Source organism: Lissotriton helveticus, chromosome 3_1 (assembly GCF_964261635.1).
Source record: "Lissotriton helveticus chromosome 3_1, aLisHel1.1, whole genome shotgun sequence".
Classification (NCBI taxonomy): domain Eukaryota; kingdom Metazoa; phylum Chordata; class Amphibia; order Caudata; family Salamandridae; genus Lissotriton; species Lissotriton helveticus.
The window spans coordinates 358,826,373-358,854,258 of NC_136061.1; the positions used below are offsets into that span (position 1 = coordinate 358,826,373).

At 44.5% G+C, this 27,886-nt stretch overlaps 1 protein-coding gene across 2 annotated transcripts in view; it reads right to left on the bottom strand.

Moving 5' to 3' along the window:
• TAOK1 (TAO kinase 1) overlaps window positions 1-27,886 on the bottom strand; it is a 1,359,031-nt gene that overhangs the window by 828,485 nt on the left and 502,660 nt on the right. For both annotated transcript variants that reach the window (XM_078680056.1, XM_078680057.1), the window contains exon 8: window positions 13,958-14,049. In XM_078680056.1, coding sequence (XP_078536182.1) covers window positions 13,958-14,049 — 92 coding nt within the window. The remainder of the gene's footprint in view (window positions 1-13,957; window positions 14,050-27,886) is intronic.

Sequence of the window (27,886 nt, forward strand, 5' to 3'; positions counted from 1 at the left end):
GTTCAACTGACGCGGCCGGAATGTCATGCTAAACTGCTCATTCTTTCTGTTGCACTTTGAAAATATAAAATGCTAATAAACAGATTTGACAAAAAAAATAAGTTGTTGCTGGCTTTACTCATTAGCATTGGGACAGGCAAGGCCTCTGATTAGTGAGGATTTTATAGAAATTGTATGAATACAATTGTTGTGCTAACTATATACCAGGATCTTACAGTGTTTTAGCCAAATATTTTTCTAGTTGACCTGATTTAGGAGTGAAAATTAAGTTTGAATTGATGAGGAGTGTATGGCTATTTTGCTAGATGATGTTTTAACTTTGAATGATGATGATGATGATGATGATTTTTCCAAAGAAAGTTGGATAGAGGGTATCCAGGCTGATGAGGATTCGTTCACGATAATAGATTGAACCAATAAAGGTTGGCCTCAGGAGAAATTAATTTCTCTTGTCATGCAATGTTTTTTGGAAGGTCAGAATTTTTGTGTGCATTAGTGGCGGGATTGTCATGGAGGAAGTGGGTGTCATTACCCCCCGAAGAATATTCACCACACCATAATTAAGTTGGCTCATTCAGGACATTTGGTTGAGTTGAAAATAGGTCAGAAAATTATTTTGGTGACCTTGTATGGATTCCCAAATTTCTGAACTTGTTAAGTATTATTCCTTAGGTTTTAATTCTGACACATTTCTCATCACGAACAAGGTTAATACCATACATACACAGTTTCCTCACAGACCCTGGGAGAAGTTGGCTTTGGACTTATTAGGCCCCATCACAGTTTTTTTCTCAGCATAAGGTTTATGCTTTTGTACTCCATGATTATTTTCCTAAATGGATTGAAAACTAAGTGAACAGTTCAACTCACCACTGACAGTGTACATCAGTTTCTCACTTATTGTTTTCTCAGAGAGAGATTTCCCTGTAGTATTGTCACAGACAATGATATGTAGTTTACATCTGATTTTTTAAAGACAAAGGTATCTGTCATAAGACAACAGCTCTGTATTCTCCAAATGTGAATGTTTTGGCGGACAAGAGTCATTGTTGAGGCTGTGTATATAGCTCTGGTCATTACAGCGGATGTCAAAATGTTTCTTTCTGAAAAGATTTGGGCATATCATTTCTCTTATGGGGTTTTCCCCTTTTGCCACATTAAAAGGGAGGGTTCCATGCATCACTCTCAATCCATCTTGGATCGAACAAGAATGACCTGTCATTGACCTCAAAGACATGTATCTCAATGCCAAAGCTAACGTCGGTCTCAAAAACAGAAATCTATGTGTAAATAAATTAAAGTCATACAATTTGAAGTTAAAGGTGAGGAATTTAGTTAAAATTAAATTACTATATCAGGTCAAAAAAATAAATGCGAGTCCACATTTTGTACAGTTTTTAAAGATTTTAGGGGAAATTCTCTGCTAAACTCAACAATGATACTTGGTAGAGTTTATTTATTTAAAGAGTTTTATATAGTGCTGGCTAGACCCGAAGGTATCAGAGCGCTTTACATAAGGTTCCACATAGTTGCAAACTTACATCAGTTACATATTACGAATGATACCAGTAAAAACATTTAAGAAGCATAGAAGAAAAGGAAAATGTAGTGAGAAGGGTTAGGAGGTAGGGTATAGATATAACGGAGAGACGAAAGGAAAGTCTGCCCAAGGTCCGGCTGGGTAGGTGACGGCCAAGGGGGAATCCGCAGCCCATCTCCTCTTTAGCTATCAAGTAGCTCCACCGGGCATCGGTCAAATAGCTAGGCCTCAACAGAAAAACATTAAAGGGATAGAAAGTAAGAAGAAGGGAGCGTGGAGGGGAAAGGGTGAAGGGGTAGGAGGGAGATACGACAGAAAGACAAAGGAACATCTGCCCAATGTCCAGCTGGGTAGGTGACGGCCGAGGGGGGGTCCACAGACCGTCTCCTCTTCAGCTAACAGGTAGCTCCACCGGGCATCGGTCAAATGGCAGGGTCTCCATGGTTGAGGAAAAGTTCGAAGAGTACATGTCCTAGAGGGAGAGCAGGATCAAGGTCAGGTGAGAGATGTGGTTAAGATCAGGGCGGTGACCAGTTCTATTGTCCGGGAGTGGTGGAGCATCGCGGAGAGACCAACTGAGGCGGCCATCTTGAGGTCAGGCAGGGGGGTTGTGATCTTGGTGTTAAGTTCAGTTGGTCCCCAAAATTCCCAATGACTCAAAAGCATAGGGGGTGCAATCTATGCAGTGAGGCGGCAGGAGGACAAGGTCAGTGTCCGCATGTCTTCAGAGAGGGTGAGTGATGCCTCCAGAGTCATTCACGCATAGTCAGGGGGCAAATCTGTAGATTAGCCAGAATTGAGTGTTTGAGCCAAATTTGTACAATGTTTTGATTCTGGCTCACAAATTCCTTCTGTTATAGCCGGCGTTGGAATAACTGGCTCTGAGAAGTCAAATGTTAATGCTTCGCTTGACAAGATATCTTCTAGTGCATGTGAGCCGTTAATCCGGTTGTTCAAGGTATTTTGAATAAAAAATTGGAAGTTAATCTGGGACTTTCATCTAGAAATGGAAAGGACTCTCAATCTGATTTGGTTTTTTGGTTATCAACAGTAAGATTCATCATCCCAAAAGGGAAAGAGTTGCACCTAAAATATTTTTTGACTGTTGTCTAATTTGATATGGGGAAGAGTGCGGTGATTTTTAATTCTGCCCCAGTTTATTTTTGTTTTACTGTCATCACTTTACTGTTTTCTTGCAACGCAGTGTTGTTGTTCAATGTGTTCCATTACGCCTTGTGAGCTTTTGCAGAGGCTATATGCTGAATAGTTTATTCTTACTTTCCTGGTCCAGTTAGAAGTTCCTGCTTGGTTGGTGCAGTTCACTTTCCACTGCTGTGGACCTTAAATGCAATAAAATATTTTACTCAAAATCTTGCACGTTAGTGCCTCCTTCAGAGAGGTTTCTTTTGGGACCGCCCCAGTCCCGCCAAATCTCCTTCCACACAAGCCTGCTGTTCAGGACGGGTTCTCTCGGTCTCCCTTAAGTGCCCTTTTTTCCTAGCCCTTTAATGGAATCGGCAACACCTGATCAAATGTTCTCATGTATGTGTCCAGCCTCTCCTGTACCTCTAAATTGAAGCTCAACGCAGATGATTTAGTGGTATATCTGAAAGCAGAATTTATTGGATACAATTACAGAGCTTACTGCAGTTGGGGGATATAAAATAAATCATGGGAAGACGGAAGTTATTTTATTTAATGCCTCCAGGGCTGTCATTCCATTTAGATTATATGTACAACCCCTTACACCCGGCTCGGTATTTAAGCATCTACGTCACAACTTATTATGCAGATCTGTTTAAACTTAATTATGCAGTCATGCTTATCAAAGTTCGTAATCATCTTCTTAAGTGGTCTTTGAGCCCTATCTCAAGCATTGGTAAAGCAGCCCTAATTAAAATGTCAATCCTGCCTCTTTTCATTTTCAAATGTCCCAATTAAAATTCCAGGGAAATGCTTTTCAGAATTACATATGTTACTATGTAGGTTTATTTGGAATAATTGTCAGCATATGCTGAGTCTCTCAAATCTTCAATAGGACCAAAAAAACCTGGTAACTGTGCGCTCCCCAACCTGCAATTATATTATCTTACAGCTCTTTTAGACAGCCTTTCTCAAATTCATGATCCTTTTTCTGCCCTGACCTCTGACAATTGTTTCTTTTCTGCTATGTTAAAGGATTCTGGCGTTGCTTTTCCAGTTTTTATAAGAACCTTCCATTTACCGAAAAATACGAGGAATAAGATGATCCAGTATTTATTACGGCGCCAGAATGAATTTTTTTTAGAGTATTACAAATTCCAGATTGACATGAATTCCTTTCACTTGAAGATTGTATTGGTTTTGGCCTAGTTCTCCCGGTTGAGAAAGCGTTTCACTGGGAAAGCTTTGGCTTTCGTGAGGTTAGCAATTCTAAATTTATACATGGAAAACGTGGGACCAACCACGCTTAGCAGAGGACATCTCAGGAAAGAAGCGGAGATAACATGGTTTAGATTCTTGAAAATTAAAAATCTGTTAACTATATATTCAGCATATTCAGCATCTAGGCATTTTTTAACTGGGGCATAAATATAATTGGCGAGGCTTTGGTAGATGGTATAGACAGATCCAACAGAGAGTTAATCTTGATCTCATTACTAATCACATTTTTAAAAAGTCAATAATCAAACTGGGGTCTGTTTGACGGTCAAAGAGCGGGAGAAAGTTTGTCAGTTTAGTTATTAGTCACTCGGAGAGTCCACTTTTAGATGCATATAGCCCTTCTCTCACCAGCTTCTTTATAATACTCCCAAGCTTTTGTGTAGATTCTTCCCTACAGTTCATAACTGTTGTTTTAGATGCCATCAGGAAGGAGTAGGAGATTGGCTGCACCTTATTTTATGTCCCGCTCTTTGAGAGTTTCTGAATTAACTGGCGGCCTTCTTGAGTTCTTTATTAAAAAAAATCTTTTTTTTTTATCCCTTTACCATTTTCTTTTGTATAATCAGGCATGCTTCCAGATTACTTTTCTTCCATTATCTGAGCGCATACTCAGTTTCATTGCAATATTGATGCCTGTTATTTGATTTTGCTAAACTGGATTTCGAATAATAGTGCCCTTTTGAATCACAGGTGTAATAAAATGAATAGAGTTAAATTTTTGGAATATCTAAGCTAAAAAACGAATCTATTGAAGAAACAATTGTATATGGGGTGATTTTGATTTTGTTTGATTTAGTTCTCAAGTATGGCAGCTTGTCTATGTTGGTTTATGCAACTCTCTATAAGACTGCTATTTATGTATCTGCACTTGTATTGCCTTTTCCTATCATTTATTTTTTAGAAAGGCTTTTTTGTGTTTAGTACCAAAATAAAATGTGTTGTGTCCAGCCAATCAGATCCTTTCTGTACAGGCATGGAAATTGAAGTCAATATAAAAAACTCCTGTGGCTAGTCAAAAGTGATAATTTAAAAAAAGATTTCTGGTAGCGCATGAGTACGGTGGTACAACTGTCCAGATATCTCTAACTTTTCCTGAGGGTTAAACTTTCATACCCATCCAGAGCCTCACACCAAATTGTTGGAAAAAAACTGAACAGATTCACAACAAATCATTAGAAACACCCTTTCTGGGTAAAGTTAGAACTCTGTGAGACATTTGCTGTAATTCCTTTCAGTTTTTTTTTCCGTTTTTTTTTTAATCAGAGAGTAAACTTTCCTATGGGAATAAAAAAAAATGTAAAAAAAAAAATTGCACTTTAGGGAGTATTCTTTTTTATGTCCCCTCCTTGACGTATCATATCATTCCAAACTTTCCATGAGTAAAAGAAGATTAAGTTTTGCTTTTGTTTACGGAAAGTTACATGCAGGCTCGCCAAACCGTATCAAAGAAACAAAAAATTAAAAAATGTGTCTGCTATGGAAATTCTGACCTAACTATAACTACACTGGCTCTAGCACCACCAGTGTCAAATGAATACATAAATGTATGTGTGTGTACATGAATATATATTTATATATATATATATATATATATATATATATGTATGTGTGTGTACGTATATGTGTGTGTATAATATATATATATATATATATATATATATATATATATATATATATATATATATATATATCAGCTCCAAAGACCCTTCCCCGTAATCAACCGGGAATTAGGAAGCAGCACTCTCAGGGTAGATTCACAGTAGGTTTATTTCTCTCAAAACGTGCTTTCGGCACTCGGCCTTCGTCAGTAATGAAACGGAGGGCTCAGCAGCCACATTACATTTAAACCATCACGTGATAACTTGACTCAACATAGAGATAGGACACAGTAATCAAAACGTAATCTCCATCTTGGAGTGGGGCTGTATACGATAAATGGTCTGTCACATTTGATGAATACAACAAAACCCAGACAATACATAATTGTCTGTATCAATCAGATCATATATTTGTTACAAAATGTAAACATTTAATATCACGCCCACAAATGGGCTTTTGTGGAGTGTTCTAACCCAATCAACCCCCTCGATGCTGTTATCTTGCCCTATATGGGCTAATACATATTACAGTCCAAATGCTATGATGTTAAGAAGAATCAAAATGCGTCATATAATAATTCATCATGTAATAGACCAAAAATAATAAAGAGTAAGAAGAAAAAGGAAGAAAAATCAAGAAAATTGTGATTAATCATTCACAGTGTATATATCTTACAGTATCATTATAGAAGATGGACAGCCAAGTCTTCGTGCATATTAAGTCCCATCGGCATTTTACTCTGCAGGTCAATAATATATCGCGACTCAAGTCGCCTGAGTTTGTGTACTCTATCTCCCCCTCTCACACTGGAGGGGACAGAGTCTAGACAGAAGTACGTTAGCAAATTTCTGTTACGTGCATGCTCTTTATCAAAGTGTCTAGCCACTGGATAGCTCACATCTGCATTTTGAATCGCTCTTTGATGTTCCAAGATTCTTAATTTCACTGGATTCGTGGTGCTGCCAACATACCTTCTGCCACAAGGACATGTTAAGCATTAAACCACATAAGGCGTAGTGCATGTAAGGAACTTTAGTATTTTTCTAGGCTGTTTCACCCCTGGCACATTGTATTGTGTTGTGCGTTTGCTCCCTTTGCACGCCTTACATCTCCCACAGGGAAAAAAACCTTTCATGGGTTCTGACTTGGATTTCGGTTCTAGTCCTTCATGGTGACTATGGACCAAATAGTCTTTCAGTGCTCTTGCCTTCCTAAAAGTCACTAAAGGATAAGGGGGTAAATCTTGCTCGTCGTTATGAGTCTAAATGTTCCTCCAACAGTGTTTTTGTTGTTGATGTTATCATTTTTAAGCAGCCCTGCCCTCTCTAGATTGCAGACCTTACCCAAAGCTTGCCTGAGTACCCCATCGTTGTACCCTCTTGCCTTGAATCTATGTATGCTGCTGCTAGCCGCTTTTCGAAAATCTTGTTCCCTGGTGTTATTTCTCTTTATCCCGAGTAATTCACCATACGGTATGCTGTTCACCAAGCTCTTCGGGTGACTGCTGGTCGCAAATAAGGTGGAATTACCTGCGGTCTCCTTACGGAAGAGCTTGGTTTGTAGACTACCATTTTCAACAAATACTGTTAAGTCAAGATAATTGACTTCAATTTGGCTGATCTCACCAGAGAACCTCAAATTATTGTTGTTCGTGTTCAGTACCTCCCTATATTCTTTAGCCAAATCGACTGAACCTTCCATAATTATAAAAAGATCGTCGATATACCGGTACCAACATTTCACACACTCATTCCATTTCTCATTAGCCGGGGACCAGGCCACCTGCTCCTCCCACCACCCCACGAATAAATTCGCGAAGCTGGGGGCGGAGCAGGTACCCATAGCCACACCCGTGAGTTGCTTGAATAGGTCCTTGCCAAAAAGAAAAATATTGTTGTTTAGGCAGAATCTTAGGAAATCAAGTAGCATCTTATTATGTTCAAAATATTTCACTGGTCTACTCTCCAGAAACCAGGAAATGGCCCTCAGCCCTTCTTCGTGTCCAATACACGTGTACAGGCTGGCAATATCGATCACCATCATAGTGTATCCATCACACCAATTAACACTTTCAATGCAATTCAAAAAATGTTTGGTGTCCTTCAAGTATGATTTCAAATTGATCACATGAGGGGAAAGAAAAGAGTCTATGTATATCGATAAGTTTTCTGTGAGACTGCCCTGGGAGGCTACAATGGGCCTACCTGGAGGATTCAATAAGTCCTTATGAATCTTAGGTAAGTAGTAAAAGGTAGGAGTAACTGGGTTAAGGCATCTCAAAAATAGATGTTCGTCACAGCTCAGCATGTCATTGTTATACCATTTAAGAATCATATCATGATATTCCTTAATGCTGTTGTTATATACATTTGTGGTGACTCATGTATGTGGTAGGATCATTAAGCTGACGTAAAGCTTCCTTCTCATATTGTGTTTTGGTGAGCAAAATGATATTCCCTCCCTTGTCCGAGGGTTTGCACACCAAAGAAGAATCTTCACATAACTTTTTGAGTGCTACATGCTGCTTATTAGTAAAATTCTGCTGCTCATATTTGAATTTCATAGTACTCCTCAAATTCCGTAGATCTTGAATCACAGCCTCAGAGAAAGTGTCTATAGCATCTGCACCCATCACGGGCATAAAGGTGGAAGTCGGTTTAAAGGTGGTGGCACCACCTTTTTGCTGTACACCCATGTCCATAATCAACTGAGTGTTCCTCAGATTGGAGGTCTCATCCTCCAGCCCCTCCGTCCTTAGTTCTTCTAGAGATCTGATGCCAGCCAGATCTCTACAGGTCAAAATATCATCTTCTGTACTACCAACCACCGTTGGTTTATCCACTTGAGGGTTAGTTTTAAAGTATTTGTACAGTTTCAATTTACGGGTGAATTTGAAAAGGTCTATCCATGTCTGCGTGAACTCTAGGTTTTTCTGTGGGCAAAACGTGAGTCCAAGTTTGAGGATACTTTGTTCTTCATTCGTCAATATCTTGGATGTCAAATTTACTATCGTTAAATTGTCCGTATCTTCTACATCTATTTCTTGTAGAAGTTCTTCCTGCTCCTGGTTAAGGGTGGCGAGCCTACGATGTTTGAGGCTCCAGCCCCCCCTCCTCGTCTTCCTCTTTTTTCCGGGGGTTTGCCCCTTCCCCCCTGGAGTTGTTGTTTCCGCATCACATGATATTCCTTGTGAAAATCCGACGACTCTGGTGGAGTAGGTGGACCATCTTGACCGTCCTCACTGGACACTTCATCACCCGTGACTGATGATTCTGAGGTCTCGGGAACCTTCAAAGTTGCTGTTGGTTGTTTCTTTTTCAATTCCTTTCTGAGTTTGTCATATTTTTTTGAAAAGGTCAGAACTCTTCCACTGTTATAGTCTTTCTCATCTCTTTCGAATTTTTCTTCCTTTCTTTGTTTGATTTTATCTTCATATTTCTTTAATCGTTTTTTCATTGCTTCCCGTTTTTCTTCTAATTTCTGTTGATCTTCTTCTTTGGCTAGGTCATGTTCCATATCTTTTATTTGTGTCAGCGCTTTGTCTCTATCGCTCCAGGCGAAGCGCACCAATATGTTCAGCCCATGCATCCAATAGTAATGGGTCGGGGTTTTCGTATGCCGGGATAGTGTAAATCCTAAGTCCTCTCGGCACGCGGTCAACGTCTATGTAATTCTGGAGAGAAGTGGCTTCCCACCATTTTCTGCATTCTCTCTCATACAGACGCTCCAACGTTGTTAATTTTGCATTCAAGTCAGTTGTGTTTTTATTCGACGCTTTCGGTGCTTCGTCATGGGCGCCAACAGCTTTATTTCTATTTTTAAACATGCCTAGCTCGGCTTTGCGTCGCTCCGTTTCACAAAACATTGTTACTTATAGTCACAGCCGTGACCATTAAATCCTTTACGTGAACCCTGACGCCAGCAACAGTTTGACATGTGTTGATTGGTAACGGACGGAGATTCTCTTACCCGGTATAGCCTGCAATCGCCACACTGTAAAAATCCATCCGGAAGGCGACGGGCACCGTTAGAGACTCCGTTCAATAAATCCAAAGTTTTTGTCAAAGTTACGGTGCGACTGGAATAAATATTCACGCTCCACTTGCACCTGCCTGTCGCACTCCTAGGCTAGTGCCTGCTAGTCGGGGGTGCACCCGACAACAATATCAGCTCCAAAGACCCTTCCCCGTAATCAACCGGGAATTAGGAAGCAGCACTCTCAGGGTAGATTCACAGTAGGTTTATTTCTCTCAAAACGCGCTTTCGGCACTCGGCCTATATCGATTTTCGCGGGGGGAGCGACCGGTACGCGTACCGGGGAGCGTACCGTGGAGAAAAAAGCATGACAGAGTTTCCCAAAAAAGTTACTTTTTTTTATACATTAGAGCTAGTTCTAAAAAGAACTGTTGTTTTTATTCTTTTTGTTGTTTTATATTTTTTTATTGTTTTTTTGAATTTTTTTTACTTTTTTTGACTTTTCTGAACAGTTTAATATTTTTTTTGTTTTTTTTAAGGGGAGAAACAAAAAACAGGGAATTCTAAAGGGCTCAACAGGAGCAAAAAAAATAAAACGGAAAAAATTAATGTTTCCTTGAGCACTTGTGGTTATCCCAAGCACGGTTAATAAGTGTGATGCTTTGCTCTCCAAAGCATATTGTTTCTCCACAAAAATTACAAACCATTTTAAAATTGGAAAACTTTGTTTGTATGGTGGAGCACATCTCCCTAACGTCAGGTCCCGATGGGGTGGGAACATTAGTTTGGGAGGTGCTGGCAGAAGATTGGACAGGGTTTCTGGCCAGTTCCCTGACCTCTGCCCTAGCATAGTTATTTGGATGCTTGCGTTGCATATGCCTGATCATGGTGTGGTTGCCAAAGGAGTATTTTTTGTTGGATTCCCCCTTGACAGCTCCTGATGACATATAAAGCAGGTTGCCTTAGGCGCATTTACTTTTTTCTTGTCCTTGGGGATTGAAAAAAACTGCCAGATGATGTGCTCTTTAGGTTTGTAGGTAATATTGTCCTCTGGGAGGAACCTCCACCTCCACCTCCACCTCCCACGTTATAGTTAGTTGGACTCACTATAACTCGTGCGCCCGCAATGCACTGCTGATGATGTCACATATTACATCATTCATGACATGGTTAGTGACATCACTGATGACATCACTGATGACATCTCAAATGAAATCACTGATGACATCACTGATGACATCACTGATGACATCACTGATGACATCATCCAGTGACTGTGTTTCTGTAAAGTTTAAATATGTTTTACATATTCAAGAATGAGTGAGTGTATAAGTGTCTGGATGAAGGATTTAGTTGGTGCATGACTGACTGTATAAGTGAGTGATTAAATGTGCCTCACTGAATGCATGGGTTAGTGACTAAACTGTCTGAATGTGTGCATCAGTATGTCTGTTGTTGTGTAAGCTGCTGCATGTGTTGCTCAATAGCTATATGAGTCGCTATATGGTTTATTGATTGGTTGCCCAAGTATTTGTATGTGAGGCTGAGTGTGTGTGGCTGGTAGGTGTGTGATTCTGTGCATAGATGTGTGACCAGTTGATTCACTAGCTGTATGGGTTCAAGAGTGCATGTGGAAACAGCTGTATGGGTGGTTGACTGTGTGCATGACTGTGTTGGTGAGTGAATGGATATCTCAGTGCTACATGTCCAAGTAAGTACATATGTAAAACACAGTGCATGTGAGAGTTGGCATATATAAATGACTATACATGAGAGCCAGTGATTGCGTGGGTGGCTGTATGGATCAATGTGTACTTGTATCAGTGATAAAGAGAGTAAGTATGTGTTAGTCTATTTTTGAATAATTAAGGTTTTGTGTGTATAAATGTATAGATGAGAAAATGGGAGTGTGATTGATTCTTTGCATGACTGACTAGGTGTGAGAATAACTCTGTGGATGAGTGTCAGCGTGTGAGTGTCTGTATAGGTGTATGAGTGGATATGATAGTGTTCTATTGATGAGTGACTGTATGTATGAGTGATTGTATGTGTGAATGAGTGGATGTTTGTGTAGACCTAGAAATCAGTGAGTGCGTATGTAGTTACTGGTATTGGTGTGTCAATAATTTCAGGAATGGTATTTTTTATTTAACAGTTGGTGTATTAAATGTTAGATTAGAGTGTGAGGAGGTGCATCGTATTATCACATGGATGATGTCATCAGTGATGTCATCAGTGATGTCATTTGAGATGTCATCAGTGATGTCATCAGTGATGTCATTTGAGATGTCATCAGTGATGTCACTAACCATGTCATGAATGATGTAATTAATATGTGACATCATCAGCAGTGCATTGCGGGCGCACGAGTTATAGTGAGTCCAACTAACTATAATGTGGGAATTTCAATGGTTTTATGTCAGTAAAATTTCCAGGTAACTATAACTGGTGTGAAACCTATGTTTTTTTCAGTGAATATATATATATATGCATCCAAATCACTGCTTTTAACTGCCTCTCGTGAGCAAGAAGACGAAAAGTGGACCCAGGTATCAGTGCCAAACAAAGATTTTTTATTTTTCGAACAGCCAGTCCGCCATGACGTGTTTCGACCCCCAATCGGGTCTTGATCACATGACGCGTTGTCATAGGAAGGGGAGGCATTTAAAGTGGGTACACAGGAAATGACAGTGCAAAATTCATCAAAGAAAGCAACGAAGTTACTTATAGCAGCATAATACAATGAAACTGTGCAAAATATACATATATCTCAGTGCAGAATTGGACATAGAGAGTAATGTTTAACTCCTAGCAGCATAATACGTAGTTAATGTGCAAAATAACCAACATGAAATGAAGGTGAAAATCGGTATTTTAAATAAAAATATAAATAAATATTAAAAAAACACTTGTTCTAATGCTTTTTCTTAAAAAAAAAAAAAAGCAATTTGTCCTTTTAGGTTGCATCTCACAATATATACGATTCAATTCCTTCCTAATATCATGGAGGCTAACTTTGAAACATGTGTATCTACGATGGTTGACCTATGATGGTTGATAACCTGGAAGTCCGGGTATACAACCAAAATTATTACTTATCAGGACTACCATCTATAAAATCCCATGCCTGTTACATTGTTGACATTCATGTTGACATTGCCACATACGCTTTGTATATCTTTTTATATATATATATATATATATATATATATATATATATATATATATATATATACATATATATACACACATACACACACACGTATGTATTTATTTATTTTTTTAAGTGTTCCAGGATTTTGTACGCAGACAATTCTGTGCTTATTACTATTCAGCGCTTGGGAATGTTGAGGAGAAACTTTGTGCTCTTGAACAAGCACCAGTTGCCGTGAAGACTCTAAAGTACTTATTGAGGCACTTTCACTGCAATGGTATATAAATGATAAAGCAGCATAACACAGAGTGGTTACCTAATTAATACTCTCTGATTAAACCATTTTTCACTTGTTGCTCATGGGCCCTATCGTTCATACTCCTACAGAGCCATATTTTCAGAATATAATATAGGTAACTGAAAAGTCTGTGGATGACCTATTAAAGCCCTTGATTTGTTTCATACGCTTCGGTTATGCCTGAATTTGAAATCTACAAGATTGCTGTACTTTAAATATTTGTGTATGAAGTTTGATTTAATCATGAACATGATTGATCTTTTTTGTTCAATGCGAACTGATTTAGTGATAACTCTCAGAATGTTTTCAAAGCAGGTGGTTTAATAATGTTAAATGTCTCAATATTGTTTAGGCTTCAATGAACATTTGATTTTTAATAAACCATTTTTTTTATTTGTCCTGGCAAGACTGGGATGAGCATGCACATTTGTGTTGGCAAAAATGAACTAAATGTAGCTAGCTACCTGCAGACAACATGAGTCCTGAGGATTGGGACTGGATATACCACTAATATGGGTAGGGCTACAAAACTACTGCAAATTGTTTATTTTTATATCTGGCAACATGCCTTAATAGGGTCCCTTCAGACCCTGAAAAATACACCAATGTAAACAGTGAGGGGCTAAACGACGAGTGCAGTCACATGATCAAAATAAGTCGGACTCAACAATGCAAAGTACCCAGGCTTGCACACGTGCAAATAGGGAACTAGCTAACTTATTATGGCCACAGGTGTAATAAAAGGTTTAATAAAAACTCTGATAAGAAATCAGAACATCTAATTAAGATTGGTCAGTGGATAAAAAACCTGAATGTGCACCAAAGATGCACATTTACAATTGCATCTTTGCTGATGATGCTAGGATTGTGAAGAAATATACCAAAATAAAGTTGTTGATTTTTACCACTTATCTACAAATTCATTTCAGCATAACGTTTTGCAGATAACATGTTATACTTTGCTCACCTAGCTCAATGCTTGTGATTCCGAGAGACCATACATCTACTTTGCCATCATACTGGCCTTCATCCATTGCCAGGATCACTTCTGGGGCCATCCTAAAAAACATTAAAAGACTGTCATTTTTGCATGAAAGTTGGAATACGAAACAAAGAAAATGGTAATTTAAATAAGACCAGAGATTAGCTCTATAATGAAAAATGTGACTTAAAAAAAAAAAAATGTTGCTCATATATAATCCCACTGCACCGGTACGGTACTAAGTTTAAATTCATAAATAGATCATGAGTTACACTTTTCCCAATTAAATATCTCTCTTCAAAACTTTTTTAAAACACTGAAAAGTACAACATATTATTTATTTTATTTCTGAATTAACTGCAAATAGAATTAAAATCAGTTTAGGATAAATAAATGAGCTGCATTCACGTTCTTTTTGCAGAGCCTTACGAAAGCATAAAACAAAAGGTTTGCTAAAAGTAAACCCTCAATTAAGAGTGTAGGGTAGCAGGCTTGTGGGTGCGACCCTGAGCGCTCAAATGCAGGCACAGCTGCGCCCGCGACCGTCACCAGACTCCTGAGGCTTGAGCCGGGAGTGCGCCACGTTTCTCGCGCTGCATTTCATTTTTTTAATTAATTTGAACTTTGCGCACTTGCTGTTTCCTGCACTTACCTGCAAAACGTGGGTTTCTATTCTGGGCATCTGGGAATTTTCCCGGGGTGGCTGGAGCGTTTCCGCCATCTTGGGGGGAGTGTAGGGTAGCAGGCTAGTGGTTGCGACCCTGAGCGCTCAAATGCAGGCACAGCTGCGCCCGTGACCGTCACCAGACTCCGGAGGCTTGAGCCGGGAGTGCGCTACGTTTCTCGCGCTGCATTTCGTTTTTTTTTTTTTTTTTTTTTAGACCTTTATTGTACATGCACAGAGATACACAATGTAGGGCCCACAACCCCCAGGGCTGGCCGCAGCGATAAAACAAGCAATTCGGAATATACTGAGCACACAGCCTTAAAGCCGACAACCCAGGGGGTCCGGCGGCGGACGGAAACATCATGATGCATGATGGTAAGAAAGTAAACATACAACATGACTTAGGTCTAAGATGTTTCTCTTTTTTAAAACAAATAACAAACCTCACAGAAAATTAAACCCACGGCAATCACGTTCAGTCCCTCGAAGGCGACAAAATATCTGTCAGGACTGCAGCTATAGTAACAGTGATGTTGTGACCAAAAAACAAATCCCACAGTGAGAAGCCCGCTAAACAGTCGTGCGGGGTCTATCAAGGCAAAAGGAGTTCCGTGCTAGCTTATGCAAACCGTAGATCATACCTGTGAATCCGAAAGACACTCATCCGGTGCAACTCGTGGTGGCTCACATATGTCTCCCCTAAATTGGTTCCAGGCCCCCCAGATTTGCCCCCATTTTTCGGGGCATCCCCGGTGGACAAACACTGCTTTTTCAGCCACCATCGCTTCATCCATGTCCTTACACCAGTCTCGCAAAGTAGGCAGTGCGGTGGATCCCCATAGCTTGGCAATATTCCGCTTTGCCACCAACATCCCAGTATGGCCCAATCTTGTTGACGGTGAGTCAAATCCTCCGCACACCAGATGTTTAACAGGCAGCGACGCGGGTCGGGCGTTAACGAAATGGTTGTGGATTGAGAAATGGTTCGCATCACCCCTGCCCAGTACGTGGCCACCCGGCTACAGTCCCAAATGGTGTGAAAGAATGTCCCTCTCTCCCCACATCCACGGAGGCAGTATTCGTGGGAGGCCCTCCCCATTTTGTAAAGGACCGTTCTGGTGTAGTACGTGTGATGCAGTATTTTAAACTGAACTAGCTTAAGTCGGGATGGGATCGCAGATTCTCGTGGTGACGAGAGTGCCTCCTGCCATTCCGAGTCATCAAGGGCGCCAATTTCTCCCACCCAAGACAGGCGCAGTTTAGATAACATGTCAGGTAGGTTGTTGATCAGCTTCCTATATGTGTAGGACGTCGCTTTTTGGGACATATGGTCTGTTAGTAGCCTATCTTCCAACGGAGTGGACTCTGGCAGTTGTGTACCAACCGGGATGACCGACAGAAGTGAGTGACGGATCTGCATATATCTATAATACTCAGACTGGGCCATTTCGTGTTTGGCTTGTAGATAAGTGAAGTCTACTATGTTTTTCCTCCAGAGATCTCCCACCACCGAAATGCCTATGGCGTCCCATGCCCGGAATCCCTTGCTATTGCCCCTGAAGCCCAGTCTGTGTGAGTCCCAGAGGGGTGTCATTTGTGTGATAGTGTCTGCGCACTGAAGGCGTCTATGCGCCCTATACCAGAGTTGGACCGTGTGACGGGTCGGACCGACGAGGTCGGACGGAACGTGGCGACTATAAAGGGTTCTTAGTAGTCCCCTGGACTCGGTATTCTGCCTGTCCGCCATAAAGGCAGGCTCGGTCTGCGGGGCGTGTAACCAGAAATTAATCTGCTTGAGGTGGGCAGCCCAGTAATATGGTTCGATATCAGGGAGTGATATGCCCCCATCATACCAATCACGGACTAGTTTGCATTGAGCAATTCGTGCCGGTTTCCCATCCCATAAAGTAGAAACCGCAGCTGCGATGGCTCTGAAGTAGGAAGAGGGGAACGGAGTGTTCTCGAGTAGGTAGAGAAAACGACGCAATGCCATCATTTTAAACAGTGCGGCCTTGCCAAGGAGGGTGAGGGGGAGGGAACGCCACACCTTGACATCCCGCGTACATTTTGTTTTTTTAATTAATTTTAACTTTGCTCACTTGCTGTTTCCTGCACTTATCAGCAAAACGTGGGTTTCTATTCTCGGCATATGGGAATTGCGGGAGGCTCACTGTGCACTGGGTGGTGGACAAGGCACCAGGCAGCAGCTTTCCCGGGGTGGCTGGAGCGTTTCCGCCATCTTGGGGGGAGTGTAGGGTAGCAGGCTAGTGGTTGCGACCCTGAGCACTCAAATGCAGGCACAGCTGCACCCGCACAGCGGACGCGCCAAAGGAAAGCCCGTCCGCGCCGGGCCATCGCCAGTCGCCAGGACCCCTGCATCTTTTGCCGGAGACACCATCAGGTATTCTCGAGAAGAACTTCTGGCCCGACATCAAACTGCCCCTAGAAACCTTGGGCCGATTACGAGCGCCGCTTTCTTTGTGAAGTATGTGCATTTGAGTTGATACCAGTAGAACGATTTTTCTCTCCACCTGGCTATACAGACTATAAGTTTCTTAGCTTGAATTGCCGCTGGCTGGTCAAACATCACGCTGAGGTGTTCGATCTTCTAGTTGACGAGTCCCCAGACGCTCTTTTCCTTACGGAGACATGGCTCACGCAAGACTCTGTAGCAGAGCCTTGGTTGGCCCTTTCTCAAGGGTATGTGTTGAAGACCATTAATAGAGAGGGAGGGAGGGGGGGCGGGATTGCGCTGATCGCCAAGGAAGCTTACTCTTTCAGTCTGCAGAAGGAAAAGATAGCGGACTGTGAAAGTGCCCTCTTTAAAGTTAAGCTTAATCATAACTTTTCATTATCTGCCCTTCTAATTTACAGGTCGCCTGGTCCGTCAAATGCGTTTAGGGATGACTTATTGGGCAAAGTAGGGCATTCGGCTCGTAAGCCGGCAAACTTCACCATTCTCGGTGACCTGAATCTTCACCTAGAGAACAGGGGGAAAGTGGAGATCGCTAGTTTTCTGGCAGATCTGGAGGCCTTCCAGCTGCTGCAGCATGTGCTCGATAGTACCCATGTAGCGGGCCACTTGCTGGACCCTTTCTTTTCCAACTTGAGTCCTCTTATAGTCCATTTGCCAATGCCATTAGCCTGGACCGATCATTTTTTGGTGTCATTTGTTTTGCCGCTACAAGGCAAAGGTGACGTGATCTGTCCAGCCAAGGTCCTTAAACGCCCATGGCACAAGTTGGACCCGTTTTTCTGCTTGGCTTGTCAAGCATAGGCCTCAGCTTCCATCTGATGCAGATGCGGCTAATTTGTGTGTCCAGGAATGGCTGACAGCTGGCCTGGATACTTGTATCCCGGCCAAATGGGGAGGTAAGGGGCGAGGACCCTCCAACTAGTGGTTTAACGAGTCACTCTTACAAGCAAAGAAGGGCTGCAAGCGGCGCTAGAGCGTGCCTGGCGCCGCTGTTATGATGTGTCGGCTAAATTAGAATATCGGGCGGCCATCAAACAATATCACAAAGGTATTCAGAGAGCGCGGGCGGAGTTTGTGGCCAATAAGCTCTTAGCCAGTTCAAACCCCGCAAGGACTATCTTCTCCCTGCTCAAAGGTATGAAGAATGCAGGGGTGGCCAGTGTCTCTCCCATTGCCTCTAACCATCAATGTGAAGCACTTGCATTGCACTTTGTTAATAAAGTCGACCAAATTTATATGGGCCTACCATCGATGCCCCCTCATTTGGAGAGGAATATGTCAGAAATGGCAGAGAACATGGGGGGTAACAGTTTGCTATCATTCCCGCTCCTGACACCTGGGGATTTTGAAGCTCTGTGTTTAAAAATTAAATCAGGTTCTCCAGCGGATGCCCTGTCCCCTGCTTTTTCCGCCAGGTTCACCATCTGATTTCGCCTGAGTGCTTAGAACTGGCTAATTTGTCGCTTAGGTTGGCCACAGTCCCTCGGGCATGGAAACATGCCAAAGTTATTCCATTACTAAAAAAAAATTCTTTGGACCCGGGGGAACCTGGCAACTACCGGCCAATTTACAAACTCCCCTTTCTGGCTAAGCTAGTGGAATCCCACGTGAATCCTACTCTTGCTAATTTCATTGAGCAGAATGCAATTTTTGACCTGTCACAGCATGGTTTCCGACCGAGGCACAGCACGGAGTCTGCACTACTGGTTGTCTCGGAGGCTATTCGCGGCAGCTTGGATGTTGGGGACTCGGCGGCACTGGTCCTTTTGGACTTGAAGCCGCGTTTGACACCATTTCCCATGACATACTCCTGAAACGCCTCCTGGAAGTTGGAATTGGGGACGTGGCTTTGGCCTGGATTCGGTCCTTTCTGGAAGATAGGTCTTTCCAGGTTTCAGTTCCTCCATTTCACTCACAGGAGTTTGTCCTCCATCGGGGGTGCCACAGGGCTCGGTCCTAAGTCCGCTCTTGTTCAATCTGTATGTTAGACCCCTGGCGGAGGTGCCAAGGGGCAGGGGGCTTTCCCTGGTATCGTATGCGGAGGATACCCAGCTGGTGACTGCTTTCTCTAAGAAAAACAACGCCAGTTTGGGGAAGTTCAAAGATGATGATCTGGCCATCTCCGACTGGATGGCAGCAAATTGTTTGCAGTTAAATGCCAGCAAGTCGGAGATCCTGTTGCTCGGCAAGGACCAGGAGCTTTGGTCTGAGCAGTGCTAGCCGGATCATTTAAAACCCGCCCCACTCCCCAAGGAGGCTGTGAAGAACCTAGGTGTTTGGTTGGATAATGGTCTGACCTTCGATAAACAAACAAAAGCTGTAGCCGGGGTTTGTTTTGGGCTGTTGCGAGGTCTAAGACCGCTGCTGGGTTTTTTTCCTCCCAAGGTGCTCCAGACCATTGTACAGGCCTCTATCTTGTCCAGATTGGATTATAGTAATTCTCTGTACTTGGGGGATAACAAGGCAAGTATCAAGCGATTGCACAGGGTTCAGAACGCAGCGGCCCGGCTCTTGGTGGCACTGCCTAGGTCCAGCTCGGTGGCGCATGTACTCCCCAAACTCCATTGGCTGCCGGTTGAAAAGCGCATTGAGTTTAAGGTGCTGTGTTTTTCTCACAAGATTCTGACACATCAGGCCCCAGCAGGGCTACTTCATCTGCTGGCGCCCTAAGAGCCGGGGCGTCTATTGCGCCCCGCTGATCTTGCGCTGGCTCGCGTTCCGCGAGTATGGAAAGCGAGGGCCGGAGGTTGCTCCTTTTGTTTCCTGGCCGAGAAGCTTTGGAATTCGCTTCCGGTCTTTATGAGAAACACTATGAATCATCTGGCCTTTCGCAAAGCCTTAAAGACCTGGCTTTTCCCTACATCGGCCGTCTAATTTGTTACTCTGCTACCCTTGGTTCTTCTGTTCCGTGGTTTCTGGTTGCGCTGGGACGCCTCGTTGCTGGGGCAGCCATACGCATCATAAATCCAAAATAAATAAATAAATATGGTACTGGCCAGACCAATTCCCTCTTTCAGGGCCCAACTAGCATTAGGGCAGTGCGCTACATTGATACTTGAATACGGGGACACATAGCTGCAAGATGTGATGCATTATGCACCATCAGGTAGCCAAAATCTCATACTACTCCCTGGTACACCAGCTGCACCCTGGAATTGATCTTCTTTGTAACTCGGCGAAGGTTCTCTATATTCTAACCACTGAGTACCTAAGGCGCACCCCTCTCAGAAGACAAATCACTCAAAATGCTGATGCTATGGGGCAGATGGAAACACACTGATGAGTTTTCAAGACATTGTGGATTACTTCTTTTCAAGAGATTGGGTATCACTGGGGTAATTGCTGATGTACAGTGACCTGATAAGCACAATTACAGCAGCATGGGAACTGGATTACAAGGAACCACCAATAAACAAGTTAACAGGCAGACAATGGACATCCTCCTTGGAACACATTAAGAGGGTATTGAGAAATTTCTGCCTCAAATATACCTAATTCAACTACCTACACCATACCTATCTAACCCCCAAGCAAATTAACCACGTTAGACCACGCATAAACGATCTCAATGCCAGTGCCTGGAATCAGACTTGTACCATATGGCATGGAATTGCCCATAAGCTGCGCGGTTCTGGTCTGAAACACTAGCAATGACAGTGGAAATCTGTAAACTGTAGACTCAGTCTTGTGTTTATTAAGGGTGCACTAAAAAGAATAAGCATGTCAGGAGTAACTCCTCCATCTCTTCACTGATAAATGCCCTTTTAAAGAAACCTAACCTTGACCAGTCCAACTTAGCCAACCTTCGTCCCATTTCGCTCCTTCCCTGGATGAGTAAGATCCTGGAAAAACATATAAATACTACCCTAGTAGACTTTCTAGAATCCTACGATCTCCATCATTCCCAAACTGGCTTTCGCCCTCAACTACGGACCGAAACTGCCCTTTTAGCAGTAACTGAGGAGGCAAGGTGGATACTGGATCAGGGAGGCAAGGCAGCGATCATCCTCCTTGACCTCAGTGCCGCTTTCAACACTGTTAACCATAGCACTCTGATCCACCGGCTAAAGAGTTTGTGAGTGACCGGGACGGCTATAACATGGCTACAATCCTTTCTCAGCGATCGGTTCTTTCAGATCTTTGAGGGTGATGTTGTCTCCAGCCGGCTGTCTCTCGCCTGTGGGGCTCCCCAGGGCTCCTCCCTGAGCCCCATGCTGTTTAACATCTATAGGAGTCCGTTGGCAGAGATCGTCCAACCATTTGGAATGAAAATCATCACATATGCAGATAACACGCAGCTCGTGGAGGCATTGAACCACCCCGAGAGGTCAGCAGGCACCCTAGGCCCATGCTTAGAGGAAGTTGCTAAATGGATGGAACTCTCCTGCCTTAAGCTGAACGGGAATAAGACCGAGCTTATGCTCCTGGGCAACTCACCCTCATTCAATCCTGTTTTGCTCTGGTGTAACAGCCTCGGTCCTGCACCAGATCTGAAGACTCAAATTAAGAACCTTGGTGTGTGGCTTGATCGCTCGCTCAGCTTTAATCACCAGGCAGTCAAAATCTCAGCCACATGCTACGGCTTCCTGAGGATGCTCCGCAAGATCCTTCCCCTTCTCCGTTTCCAGGCCAGAAGGATCATGGTTCAGGCCCACATCCTCTCTCGCCTGGACTATGGTAATTCCCTCTACCTGGGAGCCCCCCAAGCCACCATCCATAAGCTCCAGATCATTCAGAACTGTGCTGCTCGTATGCTTCTTCAGGTCCCCCGATGGCAATCTGCGAAACCTGCTCTAAGGAGCCTCCATTGGCTACCAGTCAAGGCAAGGATCCAGTTTAAGGCCATGTGGCTGACTCTCAGAGCCTTCTGGAAGAAGGGCCCGGTGTCAATCCAATCCATGATCACTCCCACTCAACCTTCCAGAGATGTTCTTCTACATAGCTTTCCGCGCCAGGAACGCAGAGCCATGCAAGAGACCGACACTGGTGCCATGAAACTAGGGCCCTCAAAGGGAGATACCTTAACCCTAGATATCGGTTCGCAGAATGGGGAGGATGGGTGGGGCGGTGAGGAATCCAATACTACTGTTTCTTACAGATAAATCGTTACCGAAGGTAAGTAACTTGTGCATCTGAAATAAACAGGTTAGTGTTAGATTCCTTACCTTAGAATAGATACCCCAGCAATACCAACCCCAGTGGTGGTTCTGCGAACCAAGATCACACCAGAAAGTCCTCGAGGACGGAACGGCCGAAAAAGCCATCTCTCCGGACTTGGATGTCCAGGCAGTAATGTCTAGCAAACGTGTGCAGCGAGGCCCACGTAGCTGCCTGGAAGACGTCCCCGACCCAGGGCAGTAGTACCGAGCAAGCTCCGCCTTGGAAATTCCAACGCGCAGAACTGATTACATTGCACGTTCTCTTCTGTGGCGAATAGATCTAACAAAGGCTCTCCCCACTTCTGAAAGAGGCCTTACACCACGTCCGAGTTCAGGAGCCATTCGTGATCCATCATGCACCGGCGGCTTAGTTTGTCCGCTCTGGCGTTCAGGGAACCTGCCAGGTGTTGAACCACCAGGGTGACGCCCTGGTGTTCCAGCCATAGCCAGAGGCGCAGAGCCTCCTGGCAGAGGGCCCGCAGCTCCAGAAGGTTGATGTGGAGCCGGGACTCCGCCGGAGACCAGAGGCCTCTGATCTCCGCCTCTCCCATGTGGCCCCCCCAAGCCCAAGAGGGACGCATTCGTCACAACTACGTGCTCTGGTTGGGGTAGGGAGAGGGATCTGCCGCTGACCCAATCGCGGTTCGTGAGCCACCACTGCAACTGTCTCGCAGTGCCCTCCGAGATCCGGACGTGGTCGGAAAGCTTGCCCTGATGCTGGGCCCAATGAAACTTCAGGTCCCACTGCAGAGCCCGCATCCCCCACCTGTCACGATGCATCAGAAGGATGCAAGAGTCCATCAGCCACAGCGTCAACCTGACAGACTCAGGATAAAGGCTGAAAGATCGGAATCAGAGCCTGAACATCTCGAACCCGCTGTTCGGGAGGATAAACCCGAAACTGCACCGAGTCCAGAACCGCTCCGATGAAGAGGAAATTCTGAGAGGGGCACAGGTGTGACTTCGGCACATTGATGGAGAACCCCAGCAGGTGCAGGAGGTCGGCCGTAGTCTGGATGTGGCTGACGACTGTCTGGGGCGAGCCCGCCTTCAACAACCAGTCAGCAAGATAGGGGAAGACTGAGACCCCTGATCTGAGCAGATGAGCTGCGATCACCGCCATCACTTTCGTGAACACCCGAGGGACGCTGGTATGGCCAAAGGGGAGCACGGTAAACTGAAAGTGCTTGTGGCCTACCGTGAACCGCAGGTAACGACGGTGGGCCGGCAGGACGGGGATATGGAAATATGCGTCCTGCAAGTCCAGCGCTACCATCCAGTCTCCAGGGCAGCTAGGACCTGAACTAAAGTCAGCATCTTGAAGGCTTAGTTACTTACCTGTAATCCTAGTTCTCATCCAGGGGTATACTCATCAAAGTCATAAGCTATGAATAATCCCCGCCTATGTGCGGGATCCCGGAGCATATAGAAAATACATATAAATATAGAAGGGAAGGAAGGTTGCAGCCTAGAACATTCCCAAACTGGCAAAACTGCCGCAAAATTACATGAATTAGCATACACACAGTAGTACTCTCCCAACCCCTAAGGAAGAAAGAGAGCAGTAAACATTTGCATACAACAATGCTTTATTGCCATAGGAAAACCTGTAATTGCAGGCATTTGCCAGTAGGCTGCAGTAGAGTATAAAGAAACAAAAAAAGACTGACACCTTGCCTTTAAGGCATTAGAGTAGGGGTACCGTGCCTTTAAGACCTGAAGGTGACCCCCCTGCTCCCATGATGCACCACAGGTGGCAGTTGGGTCAGTTCTTTTTGGAGATGCATGAAACCTGAGTAAATCCATAGAAAAAACTTTATGATCATGCTTGTCCGGAGAGGTGGGCGGGAGGTTATGACTGAGGAGTATACCCCTGGAAGAGAAATAGGATTACAGGTAAGTAATTCTTCTCATCCAGGGGATACTCATCAATAGTCATAATCTATGAATAGATTAGCAAGCTCATACCCAAATTCTTGCGGACGAGCAAACAAGTACTCATAGAGACATGAATAAACTTCACATTTTACATACAATTATGCAAATAAATTTCTCAAAGAGGCCTGTCCCACTTGGGCATCGACCTGTGTATCTGAATCTAGGCAATAATGGCAGGTAAAGGTATGCACCGAACGCCATGTAGCTGCCATGCAAATTTCAGAGATTGGAACATTACGAAGGAGAGCCGTAGTAGAGGCTTTCCCTCTAGTGGAGTGTGCGTGAGGTCTACCCTGTAAAGCCTTGTTAGCTAATTGGTAAGACAGAGCTATACAGGAAACTATCCAGCGCAAAATGGATCTTTTCGAGGCAAACAGACCAGTATTAGTGGTTCCATAGTTAACAAAAAGCCGGTCACACTTCCTAAGTGGAAGGGTTTTAGCCAGGTAAAATTTCAGAACCGTCCGGAGATCTAGAGAGTGTAAAGACCTCTCCGAGGGAGTGGTAGGTTGAAGAAAGAAGGTAGGCAGGGTGATAGACTCACGTGGAGTAGTGTGGCTCACTGGTTAGAGGCGGCAGGCCCGAAAGCAGAAGTCGGCCCGGGACCAGGGTTCAATTCCCGACGCGGCAGGGTCGTGGACCTTGGTCAGCGGACTTGATAATTCTCGCTTCGGTGCTTACTCTAATCAGGGGTTCCACTCGGCAACTCTGGGCATTAGCTTGCCTAATCTCCACAACGGCCCCACCAATTCCGGGGATGCCTGGCTCCACCTTGGGGGCTCCCAGCAAGGGACCATCCCAGAGGGAAAGCCAGGACGGGTTCCCCAGAGTTATACAGCGCCAGGAGACCTATGGACGGGTAGCAGTGCGCTTTACAAGCTCAAAAACATTTACATTTACACATAGACTGGTTGATATGAAAGTCTGAGACTACCTTAGGCAGAAAACCTGGGTGTTTCCTCAGTACCACCCTGTTGGCGTGAAACACTGTGTAAGGTTCATTACAAAACAGGGCCTGGATTTCACTAACCCTACGGGCAGAGGTAATCGCCACTAAAAAAGCGGCTTTCCAGGTCAAGTGCTGCAAAGAAGCCTTGTGTATAGGCTCGAAAGGAGCACCCATCAGCTTAGTAAGTACGATGTTAAACTCCCAGGGAGGGGAGGGGGACCTCACTCGTGGAAACACTTTCTTAAGCCCCTCTAAGAAATCTTTAACCACAGGCATAAGGAAGAATGATGTCTGAGAAGGTGAGTTCCTATAGGCTGTGATTTGCCGCTAAGTGAACGCTGATGGAGGGGTACTTGAGGCCTGACTTTGCTAAATGCAACAGATAGGGTAGAATCACCTGTTCTTGACCGTGGATAGGGTCAAGAGAGATGTCAAGACACCATATGAAGAATCTCTTCCACTTGAAAGCATATGACTTCCTAGTGGAGGGACTCTTTGCTTCTTTGAGAATGTTCATGCAGTCTGCTGGAAGGTCTAGGTGTCCATATTGGATGACCTCAGGAGCTATGCTGTCAAGCGAAGGGAAGGAAGGTTGGGGTGAAACACCTTCCCCTTGTCCTTGGTCAACAAGTCTGGACGGCAAGTAAGTCGCCGGTGCGGGACTTCGACAGTTGGAGGAGACCCGGGTACCACCACTGGCGTGGCCACTCCGGGGCTATCGAGATCATCCTGGTGTTGGTCCTGTAGAATTTCTGAATCACCGCCGGGATCAGAGGCAGGGGAGGAAAGGCGTACAGTAATGTCTGCGACCAGCTGATCAAAAGAGCGTTCCCCCGTGAGCACTGTTGGGGGAACCTGGACGCGAAGACGGGGCATTTTGCGTTTGCCGCGTCTGCGAACAGGTCTATGTCGGGTACGCGCCATTGAAGAAATACCTCCTGTGCGACTTCTTCGTTGAGCATCCAATCGTGCGCTTCTACGAAGTCTCTGCTTAGGCAGTCCGCTTGGGTATTTTGGATAAGGGGTAGATGAACTGCCACGATGGATAGACCTCTTGCCAGGAGCCAGTGCCAGGTGGCTTGCGCTTGCAGGGATAAGACTCTTGACCTGGTGCCTCCCTGCTTGTTCAGATAGAACATAGTTGTTGTGTTGTCTGTCTGAACTTGGATGTAGTTGGTGACCAGAGAAGGATAAAGAGATTTGAGCGCCAGATGAACTGCTCGAAGCTCTAGGAAGTTGATGTGGTAGCTTCGCTCTACTTCGGAGCAGAGACCTTGGACCTGAAGCTGGTCCATATGAGCGCCCCAGCCTTGAAGAGAGGCATCCGTAACCACTGACTGAGATGGAGGAGGGAGATGGAATGGAACTCCCCGGAGGAGATTGGAACATTTCATCCACCATCTGATTGAGTCTCTGGCACCTTGTAGAAGAGAAACACGGTCCTCCCAGTGACCTGACCGCTAAGACCATTGGTCCTCGAGAGCCTGCTGCAGAGACCTCATGTGAAGGCGTGCATTAATCACGATGTAGATGCATGAAGCCATCGACCGCAGGAGAGAGGACACTTGCCTGGCTCTCGGACTGTGATTGTCCAGTAGAAGACGACACTTCAGGAGCATGGATGACAACCTCTCCTCCGAAGGACACACGCTTGCCTGCACGGAGTCCAGGGAAGTGCCCAGGTAATGAATCCGTTGGGAAGGGTTGAGTACTGACTTTTTGAAGTTTACCTGCAACCCCAATGAGTTCATCAGGTTGAGACAGAACGAAAGATGGGTGTGAAGCAGAGCCGGAGTGGAGCTTTTCAGCAGCCAATCGTCTAGATAGGGATGGACGAAGATCTTCCACCTGCGGAGAAAAGCAGCCACCACCGTCATGCACTTGGAGAATGTCCGTGGCGCGGATTTGAGGCCAAACAGAAGCACTCGATACTGGTAGTGATGGTGTCCGATCTGAAACCTGAGAAACCTTCGGTGCTTTACTGAGACAGGTATGTGAAAGTAAGCGTCCTGCAGGTCGATGGCACACATCCAGTCTCCCTGATGAAGATGCGGGAGGATCTGGTGCAGGGCTAGCATGCAGAATTTTTCTCTTTTGGCGAATCTGTTCAGTAGTCGTAGGTCTAGAATGGGCCTGTATTCTTTGACTACTCCTCTTTTTTGGACAAGAAAATAGCGGGAGTAAACTCCTTGATTTCTCTGCATGGAAGGAACCTCCTCTATGGCCTTCTTCTTGAGGAGGACAGAGACTTCGTCCTGCAGCAGTTGACTGTGGAATCGGGGAAGGTGCTTTATTTGAGGGAAGACTTGCGGAGGGGAGGACTTGAACCTCAGCAAGTAACCATGCTGCACAATACTCAGCACCCATCTGTCCTTTGTTATGGATCTCCGCTCTTATAGATGATGAGAAACACTCCCTCCCACCGGAGTGGCGAACAGTTGCGGAGGAAGCAACTGCTCAGGGCTTGGGAGGCTGCTTGGAGGCAGACTGATGCTTGTTATTGTTGCCTCTGCCTCTACCAGGGCGTCTCTCCTGAAATTGTTTTTTTTTTGCTGTGTTTGGGAGGACCATTGAGGGGTTTGAACCCTCTGCTGGTAAGGTCGCTTGTCCCCCTGATGAAAGCGCTTTTTAAGTTCTTTACGCTCCTCCAAACTCACAGCCTTAACAGTGTCCATTTCCGATTTCATTTTGGTCATCTCATCGTCAGCGTGGGCACCAAAGAGAG